Raw genomic sequence first — 20,272 nt, 5'->3', positions numbered from 1 at the left:
GGGGACGATGATGGAGATACTTCGAAAGAGGGGATCTGAGGCCCAAAAATTTGAGTTTTTCAACTGCCGACGGCGACAACGAAATCGTTTGAATTTTTCCTTATTTAAACAAAATTAGCATTTTCCTGTCAAGCCGGTTTCCCAGCCTTTTTTTTGCTTTGCCGCCGACTTTTGATTATTGGACCACACCAGCACACACATGCCGTTGCCATTTGGCAAGCCAAACCACTTGCAACCTGGCTATTTTTAGCAGCTGCAACAACAACCCGCAAAACATTGTGGCCAGATACTTTGCCATTCGGATTTGGCTGTACCTTCCGTCATTTTCCGGGGATCCAGCCACAAACTGGGAAGTGGAAAACTCATCGAAAATGAAGAACATTTTTTTTCTCCGGCTTCACATATTCAACAGCTTAGCGGCAATGGACTTAGCATTTCGCCTGCTAGATGGAGGCAGTGGTTGAAGATTCAATCAGTTCGCAAAGCTGAGCGGCGAAATTGTCATTCGTTTTTTAAATGAAGCGGCTTAAAAGAGAATATTGTCGCTCCTTTTATTTATTTTTTTATGGAAATCACTCGGCGGAAACATAACCGCTGAATGCTAATCGAGGATGTATTTAAATAATATTATTAGTTATTTGCACACCGAGGAGAAAAAATAAAAAAGTTTAAAGGGTTTTAACAAAACGCCTAGTGTCATACAGTCTTAATAAATGTAGAGTGACATTAGCTGGCTTATTATAGTTCAATAGCACCAATGCCTAATTAAAGATTAACATTTGTTACTTCGATAATTTAGTTCGTAATATCTCCAACTTTATTCAGTAAAAATATGAACATTAGGATTGCTCTTGCATTTTTCGTAAGTGGTGTTTTATGATTCTTATCCCACCTGGGAGTGTATTGATTAGAGACCCTCATAAGCCTACCCATAGCCATAGCCCTAGATTTATCCAAGTTCATCACTATAGTCATAGCGTTGGCTATAAATGCAAAAGTGTTTTTAGTGGCCCCCAAGGCGCATTCGAAACATTTACATTTTAGTTCAGACAATTTATGATTGTGTAATAATATTGAAGGCTGAAAATTATAAGCGTCCGAGTCCGAAAAACTGTAAATAGTCAGATGGGGAGGGAAGATGGACGGAGAAGGAACGGCAGCGAAATGATGTTGCACTTTTCTGATTTCGACGAGTTGCGTACTTTAAAATTTGCATAATTTGCAATTCGAGCCCAGTCATGCGTCTTCTATGAGCCAAAGAAAGAGGAAAAAGTCAGAGGTTGCCAACTTAATGGAAGAAATTCTCAAGGTCGGATTGGAAATTTCATTTTTTCTGTTTCTCCGTGCTGAAATGCAGTTCACCTTATGGCGAACTCTCTGCGCAATTGCTGGCCTTGCCGGTAATTTCCCTGTCAGGTGAAAAACACAGGTGGCTGAGAGTTGTCCAGATAATGGCAGCACTTTCACCCCCTCAACAGTGACCTACATTAATGTTGAGGAAATGCATTTGCGGCCGAGGAGCTTTGAGCAAAATCAAATAATTACAGCGGCGTCACATTGTATGAGTAATTTAAATGAAATTACAAAGTCGCCGCAACTGACTAACCTCCAAAAAATAATAGCAACTATAAGTGTATTGCAATTGCAATTCAAAACAAGTTCATTGCACATGCGCACCAACATTAGAAGCAACAAATCCAATGGGAAACTTACCAAAACTTTGATACACTTTTTAGATTGGAGTAGACCATAACTATTTGTGGCAACTTGCACTGATCAAATTAACAAAGGATCAAACTAATCCTATTTGAAAGATTATAATTTGTATATAAGTTTTTGTTTGTAACACATATATAAGATAAGATAAAGTGTTTTCAAGCTTCTCTGCAAACTCCTGACCACAGTGTCAACTCCCTCCTCCTCGAAAGGGTATTAAATTAGCGACCTAAACTTCAACTTCAAGAGGCAGTCGTAGGTTTCGCTGGCAACATGTATCTAAACATCCCCAAGAAGAAACACACACAAAGTGGAAATAAACGGAAATAAGCTGAGCTCAAGCAGGTTCAGGTTTTTAGCCTGCAACAAAACAAAAACGAGTTTGTTGCAGCACATGATGTGGTTGGGAGGGAATGTGGTTGCTGCCCCGCGAGACACGACATATGAACATATTATTTGTAACATTTGTACTCTGTCCGCTTCAACTGTGATAAAGTTAGAGTATCTTTCATGTTGCCCCGCAACATATTCTCTCGCTGGCAACATGTGTCTAAACATTGCCAAGCATTTGTATTGTGAGACGCAAACGTAAAAATTTCGTTCGATTCGATCAGTTTAAGTTTTTCATTTGCACCGAAAGCAACGCGCGCTCAAAGTGCTTGATAATAAGATATACCATATACTACATATGTATGTGGAGCATCGGCGATAAATATTGTAAAATTATTTTTAAAAATATGTTCGACTCGTGTGCGACGACGAGCAATGTAGTACGTTAATTATTTTTCTGCACTCATTTCGCGATTGTCTGTTGCAATTCGGCTATTGGTGTCCGTTTTTCTGGCGAAAGAAATATATCAAGTTGTTTAAATTACCATCCGTACCGCGAATAAATTTCGAGTTTTTAAAATGAGAGAGAAATGTCTCTACGAAAAATCTTGCTGCAACTGTAAATAACAATGCACACCATTTTTAAAGGCTTAAATGTAACGCCTTGTCAAAATTAAGTTTAACATTAAAGTCATTTGAGTTCATAAAGACCCTTTCACCAATAAATTAATTCAAAGCATACATTTTGCAAGCCATTTTTTTAACAACAGACTAAATTTTCGTTGAGTTCTGGACTGCCTATAAGTCCGAGTGCATAAAAGTAGTTAAAAAAGTTAAGGTATATTGTCTTCAACCGAAAAATGTCCACAGAATATACAAATAAAATAAAAAATATAATTGTACGCGGGTGCTGTTCTGAGAGCAAACAAGTGTCAATACTGTGAAATCAATACCAATGAGAAATGTGACTAAACAACCAAAGGAAATCAATTGTGCCAAACCTCGTTGAAAGACAACAAATTAAAAAAGGTAGAGAAATATTTGCAACTATGTGATGCAATAATTAATGGCTACGCTTGCAATTAAGTTTTTTGGACAAGCTCGACTTTATTTCGACTCTCTGCTTCTCTCTTTTGCCATTCTGTTTTGCGATTGTATTAGGCGCTGCTTGCGGTTTTTTTTCGGATTCTTGGTGAAGCGAACGGTATTACTAAAGTCGCTTGGGTTTAGAAAACCATTTCAATCGGCATTATTCTCAGATTTATTTAGCCTTAGCTGCAGGTCATGACATTCGAGTAATATCTTCTTCATATCGCTTATAACAACGACTGCAGCAGTTGAGAAAACATATACAAAGCAGCTGACCACGTCAAAAGAAACAAACGAAAAAACTTGGCCAACAATGACGAATAAGGCGAACACAAGAAGCGAAGACCTACGCCTAATTTAAGGTCATCAGCACAGTAAAACAACAACAATTACAATAGACAGAGGAAGAAGCAGCATTTAGTGCTTATGACAACAACAAGTTTCTCTGAATTTTTTTTCTTCGGGTTTTCTGAATTTGTCTACACGGCCCTTCCATGCCATTTGAGTGGAGAATTAACAGGCGATGGCATAAAAAGTAACGATCGCACACACACTCATTAATGTATGTATGCACATAAGTATGCTTGTACATCCAAAGAACTGTTGCTCCCCTCCTAAAAGCTCGATCAGCTCCCCTCATAAAAGCCTCCTCGCCTCGATCAGCAAAAAGTTGCCATACTCGCAAATAATTGGAAAGGAAACCCCTAGAAAACCAACGAAACAGTTTGGGACTGTAATCAGTGTTGATGGTACAGCCTATACCTATGTATATTATCCTAGAATTTAACCATTTAATTGCGGTTAATATACCTATGTATATTATTCTAGAATTTAACCATTTAATTGCGGCTGCAATTTTCAAAACCGCCATTTTCTATTTGATGAGTTCTATTACAAAACGTAAAGAGGGAGGTGTGAAATTTCGTATACTAGCAGATAAGTAGCCCAAAACTTAAATAAATAATTAAAATTATTGGAATCCACATACTAAGAGAAATTTCCAAAGTCCCAACTATGAATGCAAATCTATGCAGATCCGAATCAGTGCTGAAAATCCCGCAGACTGAAAGGCAGCAGCGCCAGATGCTTTGGTTTTCCGACGAGAAAAATGGTGAAGAATAATCTATGTCTTTGGCTTGTCTTACTTGTGCGCTTGTTTATGTTTTTTTATAAATAGCTCAAAAATCCCAAAAAGCCCAACCATTTACATATGTAATAGAAATAGGTAATAAAACTGGGCATGAAAGAATATATCTCGTTCAAGTCAAATCGTGTGGTTTGGATCAGACAATGTAAAGCATTTTCAATTAAATGCATCGCAAAATGAGTACTATATCTATGGCATATCCCAGCTTCATCAACACTTGATAGCATAATTAAAACGGATTAACTTTTCAGCTTCTATTTCGACGCAACTTAGCACAAAGCATTCGTATAATATTTATTGACAAAGCCATTTGTCACGATGTCAGGTGTGCATAAATTTGGGTCCCCGTGATGTCGCCCGACATCAGTATAGATTGTGAAACCAAACGAATAGAAAGTTCTATACCTATTTGGTTAGTAATATCTAAAAAAAAAGGCGGGGTGGTTCTTGTAAAAGTGCGATTGACTATGCAAATCAATTAAAACTGTCAGGAAGCGGTAAAGAGAAATTAGAATTGGAAAATTCGACGAGAAGAAAGGGATATTGGAAACGAAACGCATGCGCAATTACTTAATAATTTAAAAAATCAACACGGAAATGCAAATTCCCATTGGGTAGATACGCATAGCCGCATCTGGTTATAACTTTTATTGATTTTAAATGACACGTCCACATCCACGCGGTTGAACGAGGAAGTCTCTGAGTCACTTGGCCTTTGTATTATGGCACATAATTATGGCTACCAAAAGGAGGCTTGTCACAGGACAGAATATTTAAATCTGCCGGCTCAATAATTAAATATATGCGTACTTTTATAAGGTACTTTTTGCCGTGTTGTCTTTTCATGTGATTTACTTATGGTCTTTTGTTCGCCTTGCCACTGTACCTTACTTCGTTGAATACTACTTGGCCCGGACAAAGAGCCTTACTGCTATTTGTTTGCTCAAGTTGGCGTGAAAACAGTGTCATAATTAAACAAATAAATATAAATCTATAGATATTTATAGGTACATACACATACCTGTCGGTGCGCCGAAATTCAAACAAAGACACTCGAGATGTCAGTTAAATCTTATTCAGATATTCGAGACCAAAAAAGTACTCTCGAATATCAAATACTATATCTTAAGTTGTTGCCGACAATCGATGATTTAATAAATTCCCAGTTATGTACTAAGAAGAAGTGTCTATAAAATGTTTATTACACATTTACGATTCGGTCGCCCAAAGTGTGCCAAATTGTCAAAAGCAGCTGCCAAGAAACTTTTCCGGCAATATGCCCAATAAATTCTTAATTTATATATATTAGACTTGGACAAATAAACCAATTAAATATAATACGTCTTAGAATTTGACCAGTAAACACATGCTTGGGCATTGAACAAAATGTACCTAAGTTTTTAAATATTGTAGGAAATTGTTATACTATGAAATGTGCTTTACTTAACTGATTTAAAAATGTACTTTACTGTTCATTATTATTCACACGGCTTAGATACGCTATTAATACATAAATTAGAACGTTTTAGTTTTAAATACATAGTTTCCAAATCTCACTTCCACTTCCTGTGCGTCGCGCCCACCTATCTACGTAGAATTTAGACTCTGGTCCCCGCCGATCATTAATCAATATACCGCACTCATAACCCATCAAATCAACGCTTTTTGCGTTTTTATGGCCGGCCGATTCGGATTTGCATATTGATCAGCGCAGGCAGGTGACTATATTTTTATAGTCTTCCCAGGCTCGGCGATTCGGGGCGTTAGGCCCACCCATGTGATTCGGTTCCGTCTTGGTTTGATTCGGAGCACTTGTAATTTGTTTTCTAAGCTGTTCACATTTTGCGGAAAACAAAGTTGACGATTGATTGGGTTTGATTGAGCGGGTAGACAGTGGAACTGGTTTCCCCACAAAGGCGGCGCTACTTCCGCCATGGAAAGACACTTTGTTTTGTTTCCAGTGCGGCAAGTAATTATCGAGCCGAGACACCAGACAAACCAAACCACATTCGTCAGAACACTTTGATTGCTAAGGCACTAATATCGGGCAAGAGCCGGACTCGGATGTCCAGACCATGTCAGCCGTCCCTCTGCGGCTCACACAAATATGGGCTCAGCTGTCACGGTTACGGATTATATTATGTCACTTCATGTCGCCACATCTGTGTGCTCTCTGGTTACATTACCCGATATTTGTGTATATTTAGCTTGCTGATTCTAATCCGGACTTATAACGTCGTTTGGTCGTTTGATCGGTGGTTTGTCAAACGATAAGCAGGCTAAGCAGGGAGACAGGTGTGGTCGGAATCTTAGAAAAAAACTGAAGATATGTTGTTTACTCTTTACATAATACTCAATTATCAGCTACTTTTGTATAAAATCGTTGGATTCGAGATGAGTCTAAGTTTTTTAGATTATCGCGGGGTATACATTGTTTGTGATTACGTAATCCTTTCTGGAATTTTTATATTTTATATGGCATACGTGGTCTGTTTAGCCAAGTGGCTGGGTTTTATTCTAAACATTCCGAAAGATTATTTTCTTGTGTCATCGAACTGGGTATCTATTTTGTTTGCAAACATCAGTATTTTCGTTGTTTTTTTTTAGATGTTTGTTGTGTACATATTGAATTACTGCTGGGAGCGGAGGTATCCTAACTTGTATTTCTGGAAACGCTTATCTGAGCCACAGTTTTAGGGGAGAAAAATATATTTATCTAATAACTTGCACCGGAAAAGGGAACTTGCTCCCATTGAGGAAATATCTAGTCTGTTAATCAATTAATGAGTCAAATGTATTCTAGCAATGAATACTGATCGAAATTAAAAAATTGTGCTTCTAATATTATTTTACATAACATTTACATACATTTTACATAATAATAGTCAGTATAAAATAATATATCGTGCACAAGAGCGCTACTTGCACAACGAACTGTCTTTTAAAGGAGTGTCTTTAAAAGAGTAATGAAAAAACAAACAAGAAATAATAACTTCTGCGATATTTGCGAAGGTATATGGAAAGGTTTGTGGGAAGGTACATGGGAAGTTATATGGAAAGGTATGCTAATACATTATCCAGCACTCATTAATAGCAACCCAGAGCCGCAGAACACGCCCTCGCCTGCAATACCGTCATATTGATGTAGATCGACCCCACCCAGCACTCTGCATTAGGTGTGCAAGTCGGCCAGGTGTAAACTGGTTTGTTAATGATCCAATGGACAGGCAGGAATTCGCCAGTGAGCAAACACGTATGAGCAATGCGAGCAGAGTCTATTAATAAAGCCGCAGCCGTCTTGTCATGTGAAACTGGGCTTTAAAAAACGGGCTATTCCGAAAAGAAAATCCGAGATATTGGGTGAACAGAACCTAGACGCAGTAATATCTTGCAGATACGTTGACCACTTGACACTTTCGCTAGTGACAATGCTTGCCGAAACGGTAGCACACGCAGATACATTTGTATCTTTGCCGCACACGTAGATACATGTGTCACCACTCGTCAGTTCAACGACTCCCGGCGACCAGTTTCGTTTTCGTTTCGAAAAAGACAACAATAACAGGAATTAAGTATTTCAGCTTGTGATTTATTGACTCGAGCTCGCGACAGCCTACAACCCATGCACTAGTGATGAAGGGCGCTCGACATGGCTTGGCATTTTCTTGACATATAAGTTTATGAACTTAGTACGATTATTTGGTGACCGGTTTGCTAATAGAATAGAAGGGCAGAGTTCTAATGCCTTCGCAGATCATCATCACTTAAAAGAAAGGAAATCCTGCTTAGTTTCAAGCCTTGTGCATTTCAAATACATTTTTTAAAACTGTAATTTCTGCTCGTTTTCCCTTTCATCTACTTTACTGCACATCGGCTTTACTGCAGCAAATTGCCGAACACAACGGCAGACATATCGTTTACATGCCATGCACACGCGATGTGGCGGATACATCGCGTCGTGTGTAGATACATTTGTTTCTCACAGTGACCATTGTTGCGACGTCTGAGTGGTTTATTTATATCGTGTTGCTCTTGTTTCGATTCTGTTTCAGTTTCTGTTCGTTTGTATGTTGCCTCTTCTACCTTTTCGCATTTCATTTCGTTTGGCCCCATAACGTGTCTGCACAGCCAACGTGTGTATCTACGAGATACATTTGCTGCCGGTCGATATCTATCGAAATCGAAAGTGCAGTTTTACGTCCTCGCAGCCCAATGGAAATGCATTGCCAACAAGGTTGTTGTTCTTGGAGCTTACACAGTGTAAATACTCAATATTCCTGAAATCGGTTTCGTTCCTAGTAATATAAACAAGAAATATTAAATACGATTTCTCGATTCTACAATGAATAAAATCCAAAAGAGGACTGTTTTCACTTTTATCTCCTAAGGAAAGAATTTTGTAATGTTTTCAAGTCGCGTTATAATGATTTCGCAAATTATTGTCAATAATATATAGGTTTTATGAAATGGCACCTACGTAAAAAATCTTGTAAGTGTAGTTCAACGATCGTCCCTGGGAAAAGCCTACGGATAAAGATAGTCCTATTGCATCTATAAATAAATTATATTTCAGACTTGCACTTGAAAGCAAAATCTAGTGTGGGCATATCATCAATTTCGTTTTATCGCTGTTATTTTTCCTATGATTTCCCAATCGTAAAGCCAAATCCTCAAGATTAGTAACATTAAGTGGGCCATAAATCAAAATTGGTGAACAGTTTAACCGTCCAAAGTTTCGCTTTAAGCGAAAAGTGTTTCCCACACTTTGCTCCCTCAAACTTCCTGGGATGCTATAATCTATTCTCAGAGCTGATATTATTTACCATTGCGTTCTAGCATAGACTATGGAAAATTTTCACACTTGTGCACATCAAAGTTTATCAACGTTTTCACTGGACCTCGCCATGCACTGCAAATTGCAGCTGCAGCCTCTGCCATGTGACAGTTGGCCTCGTCATCGTGTGTTTTATGGGCTCTTGTCTGAACCAGAACCAATCCGATACCCCCATCGGGGTATTTTTAGGTCTATGCTCTCGTGCGAGGAGGTTTGTCGCCTTATCAGGCGCGGCTCCCGCTTATCACGTGCTGTAGTTTTCCGTTCTTCTGCGTTTTGCATGGAAAGTTTCGTTTCACACACATTGCACTTTGCAGAAAAACTGAATAAGACAATAATAAAAGAAAGCATGGAAAATTTGTTGAAGTGCATCGATTTCCATGCTTTCAATATCAACATATAGTTATCTAGAGATCAAGTATTCTATCTTATGGGTCGATAAAAGTTTAATTTACAATTTCTGCACCTTTGACCACTTTTAAAAATTTAGAAAAATTTATACTTTGTGAAAACCTTTTTAATTTTCCAAATTTTGAAGTAAAATGTTGGCTACTTTGACAATTTTTTTCCTACACGAACAAGTATTGAAAAAATCACATTTTATTTGTTTGAAAATGACAAAAAATTTTAAAGGTATTCTCCAAAATTCTTAAAAGTAGGCTAAAGTGGTCAAATGGGTGTTCCGAAAGGCTAAAGTAAAAGGTATATATTTTATGGAGCAAATAACTAGTTTTTAATTTCTTGTAAGTCCCTTCATTTTTTATTTATTTAAATTTATTAGGGATCCGCTACCGGCAACCAGTTTTTTTCGCTTGACTAGCCATGACATTGACACAGTAAGACTTTGAATTCGGACTTTGGCTGCAGGTTTGTGTTTATTTATTTATGCGAGCATTGCACAATTGATCAGGCGACAACCAAATGAATAATAGAATCCCCAATGGGTTATTAATGTGAGCCATAAATTGCGGAGTGGATCCCACCTTCGCGGCTCACTGGAGACCTAGACCTAGACCAAATCATAAGCCCCAGCCCCGATCCAGACCGAAACCGAAGCCGAAACCGAAGCCGAAACCGAGACCTAGACCCGTGACTTGTGTACGTGCCCGGCCGTGAAGAGTGAACTCCAGTCCACTCTGATCCAGCGGAACCTGCACTTGATTCGACTCGACTGAAGTCGGCTTGGACTTACATGTAAGCGCCTTGAGCTCGACCGGTTGTGGTCAGTTTGAGTTCCCGCTCCGCTCACTTGTCAAGCGGACAAGGTTGGCTTTTTTCCACCGTAAGCCACCAGTATATTCAAATTACTCTCTTCCTATATATTCGGCCCGATAAGACGGCGCGTACTTGCGCCCTGGCAAGTTTTTCCGCACAAACACACGGGACACATGTAAGCACTGGCCCACTTCAGTGATCTAATCACCTGGAATTGGGAGCACTTCTGACCCCCTGCTTTCAAAGTGGGAAGAAGCTATCGTGACTAAGGACACTTGACTGTGTTAAAGTGTCATAAGAACTCAATTATTAAGACAATGTCATCCTTTGAATGTACTATCCTTCTAGACACTATGTATTAAATTCCTTGCTGTTCAGGCGGTCCCATTTGATAAAACGTATTTCTAGGTGCCAGGCCTAGCACGATTTACAATCGCGTGGGGTCATTATAACCCATTTCAATTAGCTACCCCTGTTCCCCCAAGCATTAACTATAATTGGTCCGAACGGGTGAGAATTGGATGTCTAAACAGCCTCACACGACTTGATCTGGCGTTAAATTGTAAAGTTTTTCTGTTTACAGAAACATATGCCGGGGTCGCCCGCCCCTTAAATTGTGTGATACTTTCAATTTCACAATCAAGTGGCGTATCTTCCCCCTTAGGTACCGCAGTCCCTGTATCCCTACATCACCTGATTCTAGTCAGTCATCGCCGACATTATCATCATCATCACAGCGAACGTCATCATTGGGTTTTTGTGCTGGTTTCTGTAATAACCCGTGCTGTATGGCCTGCTGTTTTGTTGTCGTAGGTTGCTGCCCATTGTTACTCGCCATGATGTCATGAAGTTGTGAGTTAATTTGCATAATTAACTGCTTTGCTGGTTTCTGCCGCGATGTAAGTACTAGTACTATTGTGGAATGGCCAGCCAAGCGGGCTGAAAGTGATAGGAAGCTAAGTGGCGATTAGTGGTTGACGAGATATGCTTGCTCAATATGAAAGGAAATATTTAGTGCGTCTATTAATGCTTTCTAGTTTTTATCAATCGATTTCTAATTGTTTTTCCGCTCGAGTTCAAATGGTCCAACATTTAACGTTTTACTATGTAATACTATTGTTTTGTGTTGATCTCGCCCTGTTCTGCCCGAAATGAATCGGCCTCTAAATATTCTTCCCATGACAATCGTCGTGGGTAGTAGGATACAGCCCCGGTAGTTGGATACAGCTTTGTACAGCCTTTACCCAATGCAATAAAAAACAGGCAATAATTCCAGCGCAGATTGGTTATTGCCTGTTTTTCATTGCGGTTGCTGGCTGAGTGACGACGACGACAGCGTTCCGCTCGACCGACAACGGCCTGTTAATTACCATGCTGATGCCGGTTCAATAGAGTTCACTGAAAGTAAAAGTTTTGCAAGCGCAGGGAAAATGGGAAAGAGAGAGATAGAAAGAGACCGGGCAACGCTTGGAAGTAATTGGAGCGCGGCAATTATCAGCCAAAATGCCATAGCCATGTTTTCGACGATAATTAATCGGTTGGAGTACTTGCAGCGCCTAACGGCTAACGGTCTAAGTTATCCGCCCGATAATTGCCCTCCGATTGCATCCGAATCGAGAACTTAGCGCCACGCCATGAGCATCATCGACAGCGGAAAGTACCGCTTGCGCAAGGACTGGGCCAGCGCCTCCATCCCATCCTTGGTGAACATCGACGAGCACGACGGCGACTCCGGGGACACGGGGGGCAGCCTCAATGCCACGGCCCCTCTGCCTCCACAGAAGCCCCCGCGGCGCAGCTCCCTGGCCCTCGGACTGTTTTCCAGCAAATCTGACAAGAACCAAAAGCGCCGCAGCTCCATAGCCGTCTCCTTCCTGCGGCGGGATAGTAGTAAGGTGAGTAGGATGCTCTTATAGTAATATTAATAGTATTATTATAAAATACAGAAACTACATTTTTGAGACTCACGCACAAATCGGCACTCCTTGATAAAGGCGATTTAAAGAAAAAAATACATATATATTAAAAAATATTCAATTAGTTTCCGATGTGCTATTTTTGTAAATTGGTAATTTCAGCTGTTAAGAAACAAATTTTATATAATTTAGATTTTAAAATCCCTATATACGCCTTGGCTCCACCAAAAAGATGCATATCAACTAACCCATTCCTTCATCCCTTGCAGAACTCCACCAAAGACTCGTATGAATCGGCTGTGCGCAGCGAGAAGTCCGATGGCTCCGGCACACCCACCAGCCCGGAGATCGTGTACAGCTCCGAGGAAAATATCCGGGCCAGCTCCCCAAACGATCCGGGCAAGCAGACCTTCTTTGATGACGGCAGCCAATCGCCGCGTCCAGTGCTCCAGGGGCTGAACACCTCGTTCGAGGGACCTCAAAATGACCGCCAGAGGCGCAGGCGCAGCTCGCTGCAGACCAAGCTGGACCGGCATCGCCGCAAGAAGATGGAGTACATCAACCAGAGGAGCCTGGACTCCGGCATGATGTGCAGCGAGTCCCAGAGCGACCTGACCAACGAAAGCTTGGCCGAGGCGTCCGGCAGCTTTGCTAACGGAAACGGAAACGACGACGAGGACGACATCATCGATCCCAGCCACGGGGAGTACTTTCCACGCGAGAAGCGACACTCCTGGTGGAACATCTTTGTGCCCGACAATTTCAAAAACAGGTGCGCCCTCTCCGTTCGTTTGACTCTAACCAAACCGTCTGAGTGTTTAACAAGCGCCTTGCCAAGTGACTAAAATGCATCGATTGCGTCTGATTGCCCCAAAACAACCAACCAACCCACCTACCCAATCTGCTCTCGCTGCGAATGAACTAACACCCGTCGAAAGTGTGATTAATTGCCGGCTTGAAACACTCCTACCCCCGAAACTCACTCTTTCAGATACATTTCCGGTGCCCCTGCCCCTGGGCCTAACTTTAATTTATGCGAGGCGTCGGAAAGGGGGGACATTTCCTCAGGGGAGCTCTTCCTCGCACCCGGATCATTGCCGGCAGAAACTCTTGATTTGGCAATTGAACATAACGATTCACTCACTCTCCGAAAGTCATTCATCACCGTCGAGGGTTCTAATTAAAAATTTCCGATTCGTACTTTTCGAACGGGTTTCGATGGCTTATAGCCACGACAGCTCGCAACTGACCAACGAACCAATCGCCAATTCAATTCACGTTAACCTTTCTATTGAATCTATCCTTTGTAAAAGTATTTAAATTAACAAACGCGAAAAAATGGGTATATACAATTAACAAGTTTCCTAATAGTTTAAAAATCACCAAATCCAATCCTGACTCTAAATTAATATTCCACTATATTCCATTACAATTGTTCAACTACATATATAGTACAATCGATTCGACTTCCTAGTTCGCAAACAAAAATAGAAAGAAAGAAGAATAGTGTGCATGGGAGAATTGCCGCTTCGGTGATATAGGCAACTCCTAGCACCTGCTCCTCTTCCCCTTTAAAAGGCCTTCTCTTGGAGACCTTCACTGGGGCTCTGTAGGGTTCATTTACTAACTGCGACCCGCCGACTAGGTCAAGTCATTGCCGTTGCTGAGACGCCCCACGGGTTTTTTGACGGACGGATCAGAATATGAGCGTCATTATGGACATTATTATTATAATTGTTATTTTAATGGCGCTCGAGTCTTGGCCGCCGGCAAGGCAATTAGAGCCCGAATCTCCTGATCTAAATCGGCTGATGATCAGCGCTGGGGAATTGTGAGCATCGGATAATAAATATTGTACATCAATATTGATATTTTTGGAGTAGTTTGTGCTTCCTTGAAAGCACACAATTTTTTGGTTGTTCTCGCCATATCTTACTTTTAATTACTTGTCATATTTGCCCACATCTCGAATTCAATTTGAGACTTTGTGCTTCATCCTGTGCAACTGCCTTGGTTGCATTTTAATTATTTTTGATTATTTCTGATTGTTTTGTTTTCATTTTTTTTAATTAAAAACCAGATACAATGACAATTATTGCCCGAAAGGCATTGTAAACAACAAACCTTTTCGGTAAAAAAAATTGATGAGCAAACGATACGAAACGATTGCAAGCATTTTTCTTTGTTGCCAAATTGGCAAAGAGCAAAAGTTGGATATTACTTATTCCTATAAATGGAAACCTTGCCACCCAGTGATACAAATTAGTTACAGATCAGATCAGGCTTATGTCTTTTGTATATTTCTCTGTTTTACGTAAGCACTCGGGAATAAATAAAAAGCGGCGTTTTACAATTCGCAATGTCAATAAAACTTGTAAAGAGAATTAACGAAGCGCAAAAATTTAGCGAACAGTCCAACGGAATGTAAGCAAAGGCAATAACATTAATTGGCCATATTTGCCGCATTGGTCGCCCCTTTTCCCACATCACGTCGGTACAAATACTTGTATATATATATAGTAGCTCGATTTTTAACTGACATGGCAGCACGTCTTTATTGCACGTGATATAGATCTGATTGATATATAGTTTACACTTGAAAAGGCGTTCAATTTAAGCAAAGGCCCAATGGCACCAGCTTTTCGAATTCTATGATCTATTGGTTATCAGGCTTCTGAGGTTAGATAAAATTATACATTTTTTCATATTTTTTTCAATAGACTAATATAAGCAACCGCACTTCAGAAATATAAGCTTGGAGATTGAGCTTGGAGACTGAGTGTCTTTGTGGTGCCAACTTGGCTTCTGTTTCAGCCCGCTGTTTATACAAGTACGAATTCCATCAGTCGGGCTATCACTAACGGGCAATCGTCCCATATGATGTCTAGACTTGGACTCCGTCTTTCCGAGCTCAAGCCTGGATAATGCCCTCACAGTACACAGTTAAGTATCACAAAACTATCAGCAAATATTTGATCGGTTTATATGCTTGTGCGACTGTGTGCAAACTACATAGATCGTGAGATATAGATATGTAGAGGTTCTTCTGACTCTACCTCTATTGTGCACTGTGTTTTAGAAAACAAAGCAATAAAATCAAATCGACTGCATAATAACAACCGTAGAGCTGTAGTGCAAAGGTGCAGTACTTCACTGAATAAAGTGGTTTTTGTTTTTTTCTGCAAGTGACCGTTTGGTGTGACATACAGCTTAACTACACAACAATTCGCCCTGCCCTTTTTTAACTATAAAGTTGTCACAGTAAAACATGTTAGTTTTTCGCTTACAAATTAAGTAATAAATCAAATCAAGTACCAAAAAATTAACCCATAAAAATAAATAACTTAAACAGCACTTTGCAGAACCCTTTATTATAACCGTGCGCTAAACATTTTACACCTTGTCATGAGCATTAACACCTGTTACTCACATTATAAGTAGATTGTTTAGACATGGGATTCTACCTTTGGTCTGATTCACTCTCCAAACTAAGACCTCACGCATAAGATGTCCTGACTCATTTCTCTATAAGGTACATACATAGATCAAGAAACGTTCATTGGTGGAAAGAACCCGTCAATTCCACTCTTGAAAGTGTCTCAGTATTAGATTTGAGAAAGCCAACGCATTCTCAACCCGAAAGTACTTTAGCTTATCAAATTAGCACAAAAACAACCGGCAATAAAACCAACACGGGAACCCTTTAGCACAATGTTCGCTTACATGTTCGTATATATAAATCCACTACTCCACTACGCCCATTTTAAACACGTCGAGGGTTTTATAGAAGAACACAAACAAAAGTAAATGCAAGGGAAAACAATAGAGTCGAACGAAAAAGTTAACTCAAATTTTGTGACAGGTACTTGGCAAACACGATGCCTTGAAAGTACACTTTATTATATTGTTTATAATCAAACGATTTATGGGGGCTCGGGTTCGGCTGGCCTGACATTTTGGTATCAGCATTGTTCTCTTTATAGACGCCCAATATAAACCCAATTAAGTCGTAATTCTTTTTTAGACCAGCACTTGAGCCCGACCCTGCCCCCACCACATGTACATACTATACGTATTCGTCATTTGTTTACACTGGGGATTTTAAGCCTTCTCCTATACATACAAATAAGAGTCTAAACAAGTTAATGTTATCCGATAAGCTGATTTGCTTCAGTGCTAATCGATGATCTCTGGGATATTAATTACCCAACTCCCAAGCTTAGAAATTCTTCCAGATAATTAATATTGCAACTAGGTAATACACTTAAGTTCGAATGAGGGCCCAGACAGCTCGACGTTGTCAGGCGGGTCTCCAGTGATGATCAGGTGTGATGTGATAATTGATCAGAAAGAACCGCTTGGGTTTTTGAAGTATATGCTAATTTTCCAGAAATGCGGCAATTAAACCGAAAAATTACAATCGAGTTAAGGGTTATTTAAGTGAAAGGACATATTGAAACTAAGTCGCTATGACCTAAGATCTATTATTCTAACCTTTCACCAGGAAGTTACTTGGCAACTTTTTAAAACCGAATAGTCAAGCTATTCCACTGTAAACTAACTAAAGTTACTTAAACATCCAAGTTCATATCTCTATTGGACATTATAAAACGAAATTCCCTTCTCACGTTTTGTTGCCCAACTATTTAGCGGGGGTTCTAAATTATTTTAGCAAATGTTTGCTTATATAAAACATATGGTTACATTTAAGGAAAACGTTACCTAATATTTTTTGCGAAACTGCCGCAATATCAACTTGAAAGTCATATACTAACATAATTCAGAAACTGTTCTTTTGATCAGATAGACTACTTAGATTATTGTCATTTCCTATTCAGCATAACAACTATTACAAAATTGAGATTGAAATAAACGATGTATCTTTGAGCTGCGGTCAATTAAGACCTATGATTTATAGATATCTATTTATAGATATTTAGTATGTATATCGGCGGGGTATTCGAATTTTTCCCAACTTAAATTCCAGTCTGAATGATTACGTGCGTGAGTGCACAAAGTCCGCGGAGGGAGAGGCCTTTATTGCGCTCCGCTGGCTGCTGATTTGATAAATGAATGGGTATATGTACGTATACATATGTATGTATGTAAAATGTCGGAACAAGAGGGCAGTGGAGCACATTAGTCTCCATCCAGAATGATAACATCCAGAGCTCATGGCATTAACAATGACAGAGCCCCAGACCCATGGGATGATTTTTATTTTGCGTCTGTCAGTTGGAAGTGAAACTCGCGACGTGAGACATTTGAACCGATCTCTCCCGAATTTGCGGCTATATCGAAGCGCTCCCGAAATATCGAAAAATCGTAATTTTATGCAAATGCTAAGTGGCAAAGTGTTTAACTGGATTCACAGTGGCTTCGGCGAGTGTGTTTTGAGTTAATTATAACTCATAATTTATATACAATACAAATTGCTATGTATTTATTGCAAGATGTGCAAAGCAATTAGTCTTTATGACACTAAATATTCATTACATTTAACGACGCTCTTTAAAACCAATTAAATGCAATTTCTTCGAGCCTCTCGCTCAAGATGGAAGCCCCAAGTGAAAATCATTTACTCGATGTACTCGTTCAAATTAGAATTCATTGTTGATTGAGGAAAATTTGTCCCATTCAGATCGGGTTTTGCATTCGCTTCAATTAGATTCCCGCTTTGTTCGATGCCTTGTTTATTGGCTGCTCGTTTTTTTCCTCATGATAACGCGGTTCTTATCTTAATTTACGTAAAGCAAGTTTCAATTCAAATGGAAGATAACAGTTCTCAGCCGTGTTGTTGCCGCGTCAGTTTGTGTAAATATTTTGAGTTTTGGCCAAACTGGTTTATTGAAATTAGTGTGTGTGCTTCTAATTCTGTATTTTGCTCGTGGAATTTACAAAGTTAAGGTCAGTTAAGTCAGTCGAAACAGCAGCTCAAACAGCTTCTAGTGCGTAGACTCTCTTTTTGAATTGCTACATCAAGGGGCTCGTCTGTCCATCCAAATCCCGAAGTCTTTGGCCAGGTGTCCATAGCAATTGCTTGAATGAGCCGCTAATGAAGACGGGCTGACGATTCTAACAAATTGTAAAGCAAAATTATGGCTTCCATGCTAAATAGCTGGCAAACACGACACATCCAAACTAAACTTATTTGAATACCGATCGGGTGGACTGATATACGCGTATACTCAGGTACAAAAAAGTATCAAACGAGTTGCTGATGTTTTTATATACGACGCCGCTGGCGCCGAGAATTTAAAGGCAACTGACCACAATCAGTCGTGCTCGCACCCGTGGGTATTACAAAAGTGATATAAAATGCAATTAATCGTTTCAATTAAGGCCAGTCCAAAAGCGCTGCCTTGCAATATAAAAGTGCGACGACTGTTTCCTCATCTGCACATGACTAAGAACCCGCCCGCTAATTTAAATATTTGCAAAAGGCCTCGTCGTTGACTTTTTAACATTCTTTCTCCCTGGCAGCGGGTGAAGGCCAACCTTAACCCACATCCATGTGATTCATGTTGATTTTGCGGAGGAGGATTTATTTCAAGAGCAGATTAAATTAGGTATTTGGATATCATTGCCACTAGATATTCTTTACATTATCATCATGGATGTTTTCGCACAATACCATCATGCTCTCTAACTATTTAGCAAAACCACTCTGAGTCAAACTACTTCCATTACGCAATCCTCACGTGCTGACTTGCCCTTGAATATGACACATTTTCTGATGCAAAAAGAATAGCAAGACAAAAGCAAAAAGTGTCAGAAAATCCAATTAACCTTTTTCTTTGCCGTTGAGTTGGTAGCAACGGACGGGCAAATACAAACAACATTTCACTCGTTTTATTTTTCCAGAGCAGCCGAAAGCCAAGGCAAACAGAGATAACAATGCGGCATAAAAATTCTAATTATGAGGCGGATGGTGAGAGGGGGGTGGAGCCCAAAGGGGCAATTTAAATATGACAATCAAAAGTTGGACTGTAGGCAAAGCGTAATATAGAGTAATATCAAAATCAAAGACGGAATTAATTCACGTGACACTGTTTAGAAGACAGCAGCTGCAGTTAATGTCAGCTGTGTTTGGTTGCTGATAAGGGCCGACTTTGGGGTTTTATATTTGTATTTCCCTGCTCTACGGCTCCTTCGACAAGCTAATTAATTTTGTCATCAATATTTTCCACCTCCCATAGCGGTGACAGCCAAATTGAATCATTAAAAGTCAACAGTGTCAAGTGAATTTATCTTTTGCTTGTTCTAGTCACCTACCCCTTTTCTCTAACTCATCTGTCAAATGGCGAGGCTATGATTGATCGCCTAGTTAATCGGTATTCGATATTTTCACAAAACATACATCAATTTCCTGTAATTATTTTAGCCCTAGTCTACAGAAATTGCATTTAGTTTGGGTTGATACGGTTTCTACTTTTGTGTAAGCAAAGTAATGAACTCAGTGCCAATACCTAAAGACATTTAAATACACAATGCAAAACGTCATACTTACATCGCAATATTATTGGTAAGAACACATGCGTTCATCAAACAGTTCCATAAAAGATCTTTAAGGGGTTTTAATTCAAAAATCGTATGACTAAAAATCGCGAATTGATTGGCAGCCTTTGCTCTGAATTCGTATCTTTATGATGACTGATTCGATAAGATCCCGATCCTTTGATAAGATGGCAAACATTTTGTTCAGCCAAGTTTGACAAATTGTTTGCTAGGTGCGTGAGGTCATCTATAAATGCGGACTACAAAATTTAACTAGTCTTTAATTCGGGGGCCATTACACTATATTGTAAGATCTAGAAACAAACCAAAAAGTATGTCTTACGATAAAAGTAAATCCAAAAGTATGTCTTACGATAAAAGTAAATATGTTGAGCCAACCTCCTGTGAGTTAAAAACCAGAGACCATTACAATTACGCAGTATAAACATGATCTTAAGTACGTACACATATTCCCCACTAGGCCATCATGGAATCCCCTTTGTTTGCTTATTGAGTTTCACTGCTAGG

At 39.6% G+C, this 20,272-nt stretch overlaps 1 protein-coding gene across 19 annotated transcripts in view; it reads left to right on the top strand.

Annotated features, from left to right (window-relative positions):
- LOC120451040 (TLD domain-containing protein 2) overlaps window positions 1-20,272 on the top strand; it is a 69,558-nt gene that overhangs the window by 14,029 nt on the left and 35,257 nt on the right. For 4 of the 19 annotated variants that reach the window (XM_039634378.2, XM_039634394.2, XM_039634377.2 and 1 more), the window contains exons 1-4: window positions 2,344-2,486; window positions 2,917-3,075; window positions 11,885-12,226; window positions 12,517-13,019. The exons of 3 other annotated variants lie outside the window; for them this stretch is intronic. In XM_039634378.2, the coding sequence (XP_039490312.1) occupies window positions 11,966-12,226; window positions 12,517-13,019 (764 nt within the window). In that variant the 5' untranslated portion in view covers window positions 2,344-2,486; window positions 2,917-3,075; window positions 11,885-11,965. Of the gene's footprint in view, window positions 1-2,337; window positions 2,487-2,916; window positions 3,076-11,884; window positions 12,227-12,516; window positions 13,020-19,707; window positions 19,773-20,272 lie in introns of those variants that run through there. 12 more of the 19 variants (XM_039634372.2, XM_039634371.2, XM_039634368.2 and 9 more) reach the window with 6 other exon arrangements.

Source organism: Drosophila santomea, chromosome 3R (genome assembly GCF_016746245.2).
Source record: "Drosophila santomea strain STO CAGO 1482 chromosome 3R, Prin_Dsan_1.1, whole genome shotgun sequence".
NCBI lineage: Eukaryota > Metazoa > Arthropoda > Insecta > Diptera > Drosophilidae > Drosophila > Drosophila santomea.
The sequence above is the reverse complement of the archived record's forward strand: the minus strand, read 5'-3'. Positions and strand labels throughout refer to the sequence as shown.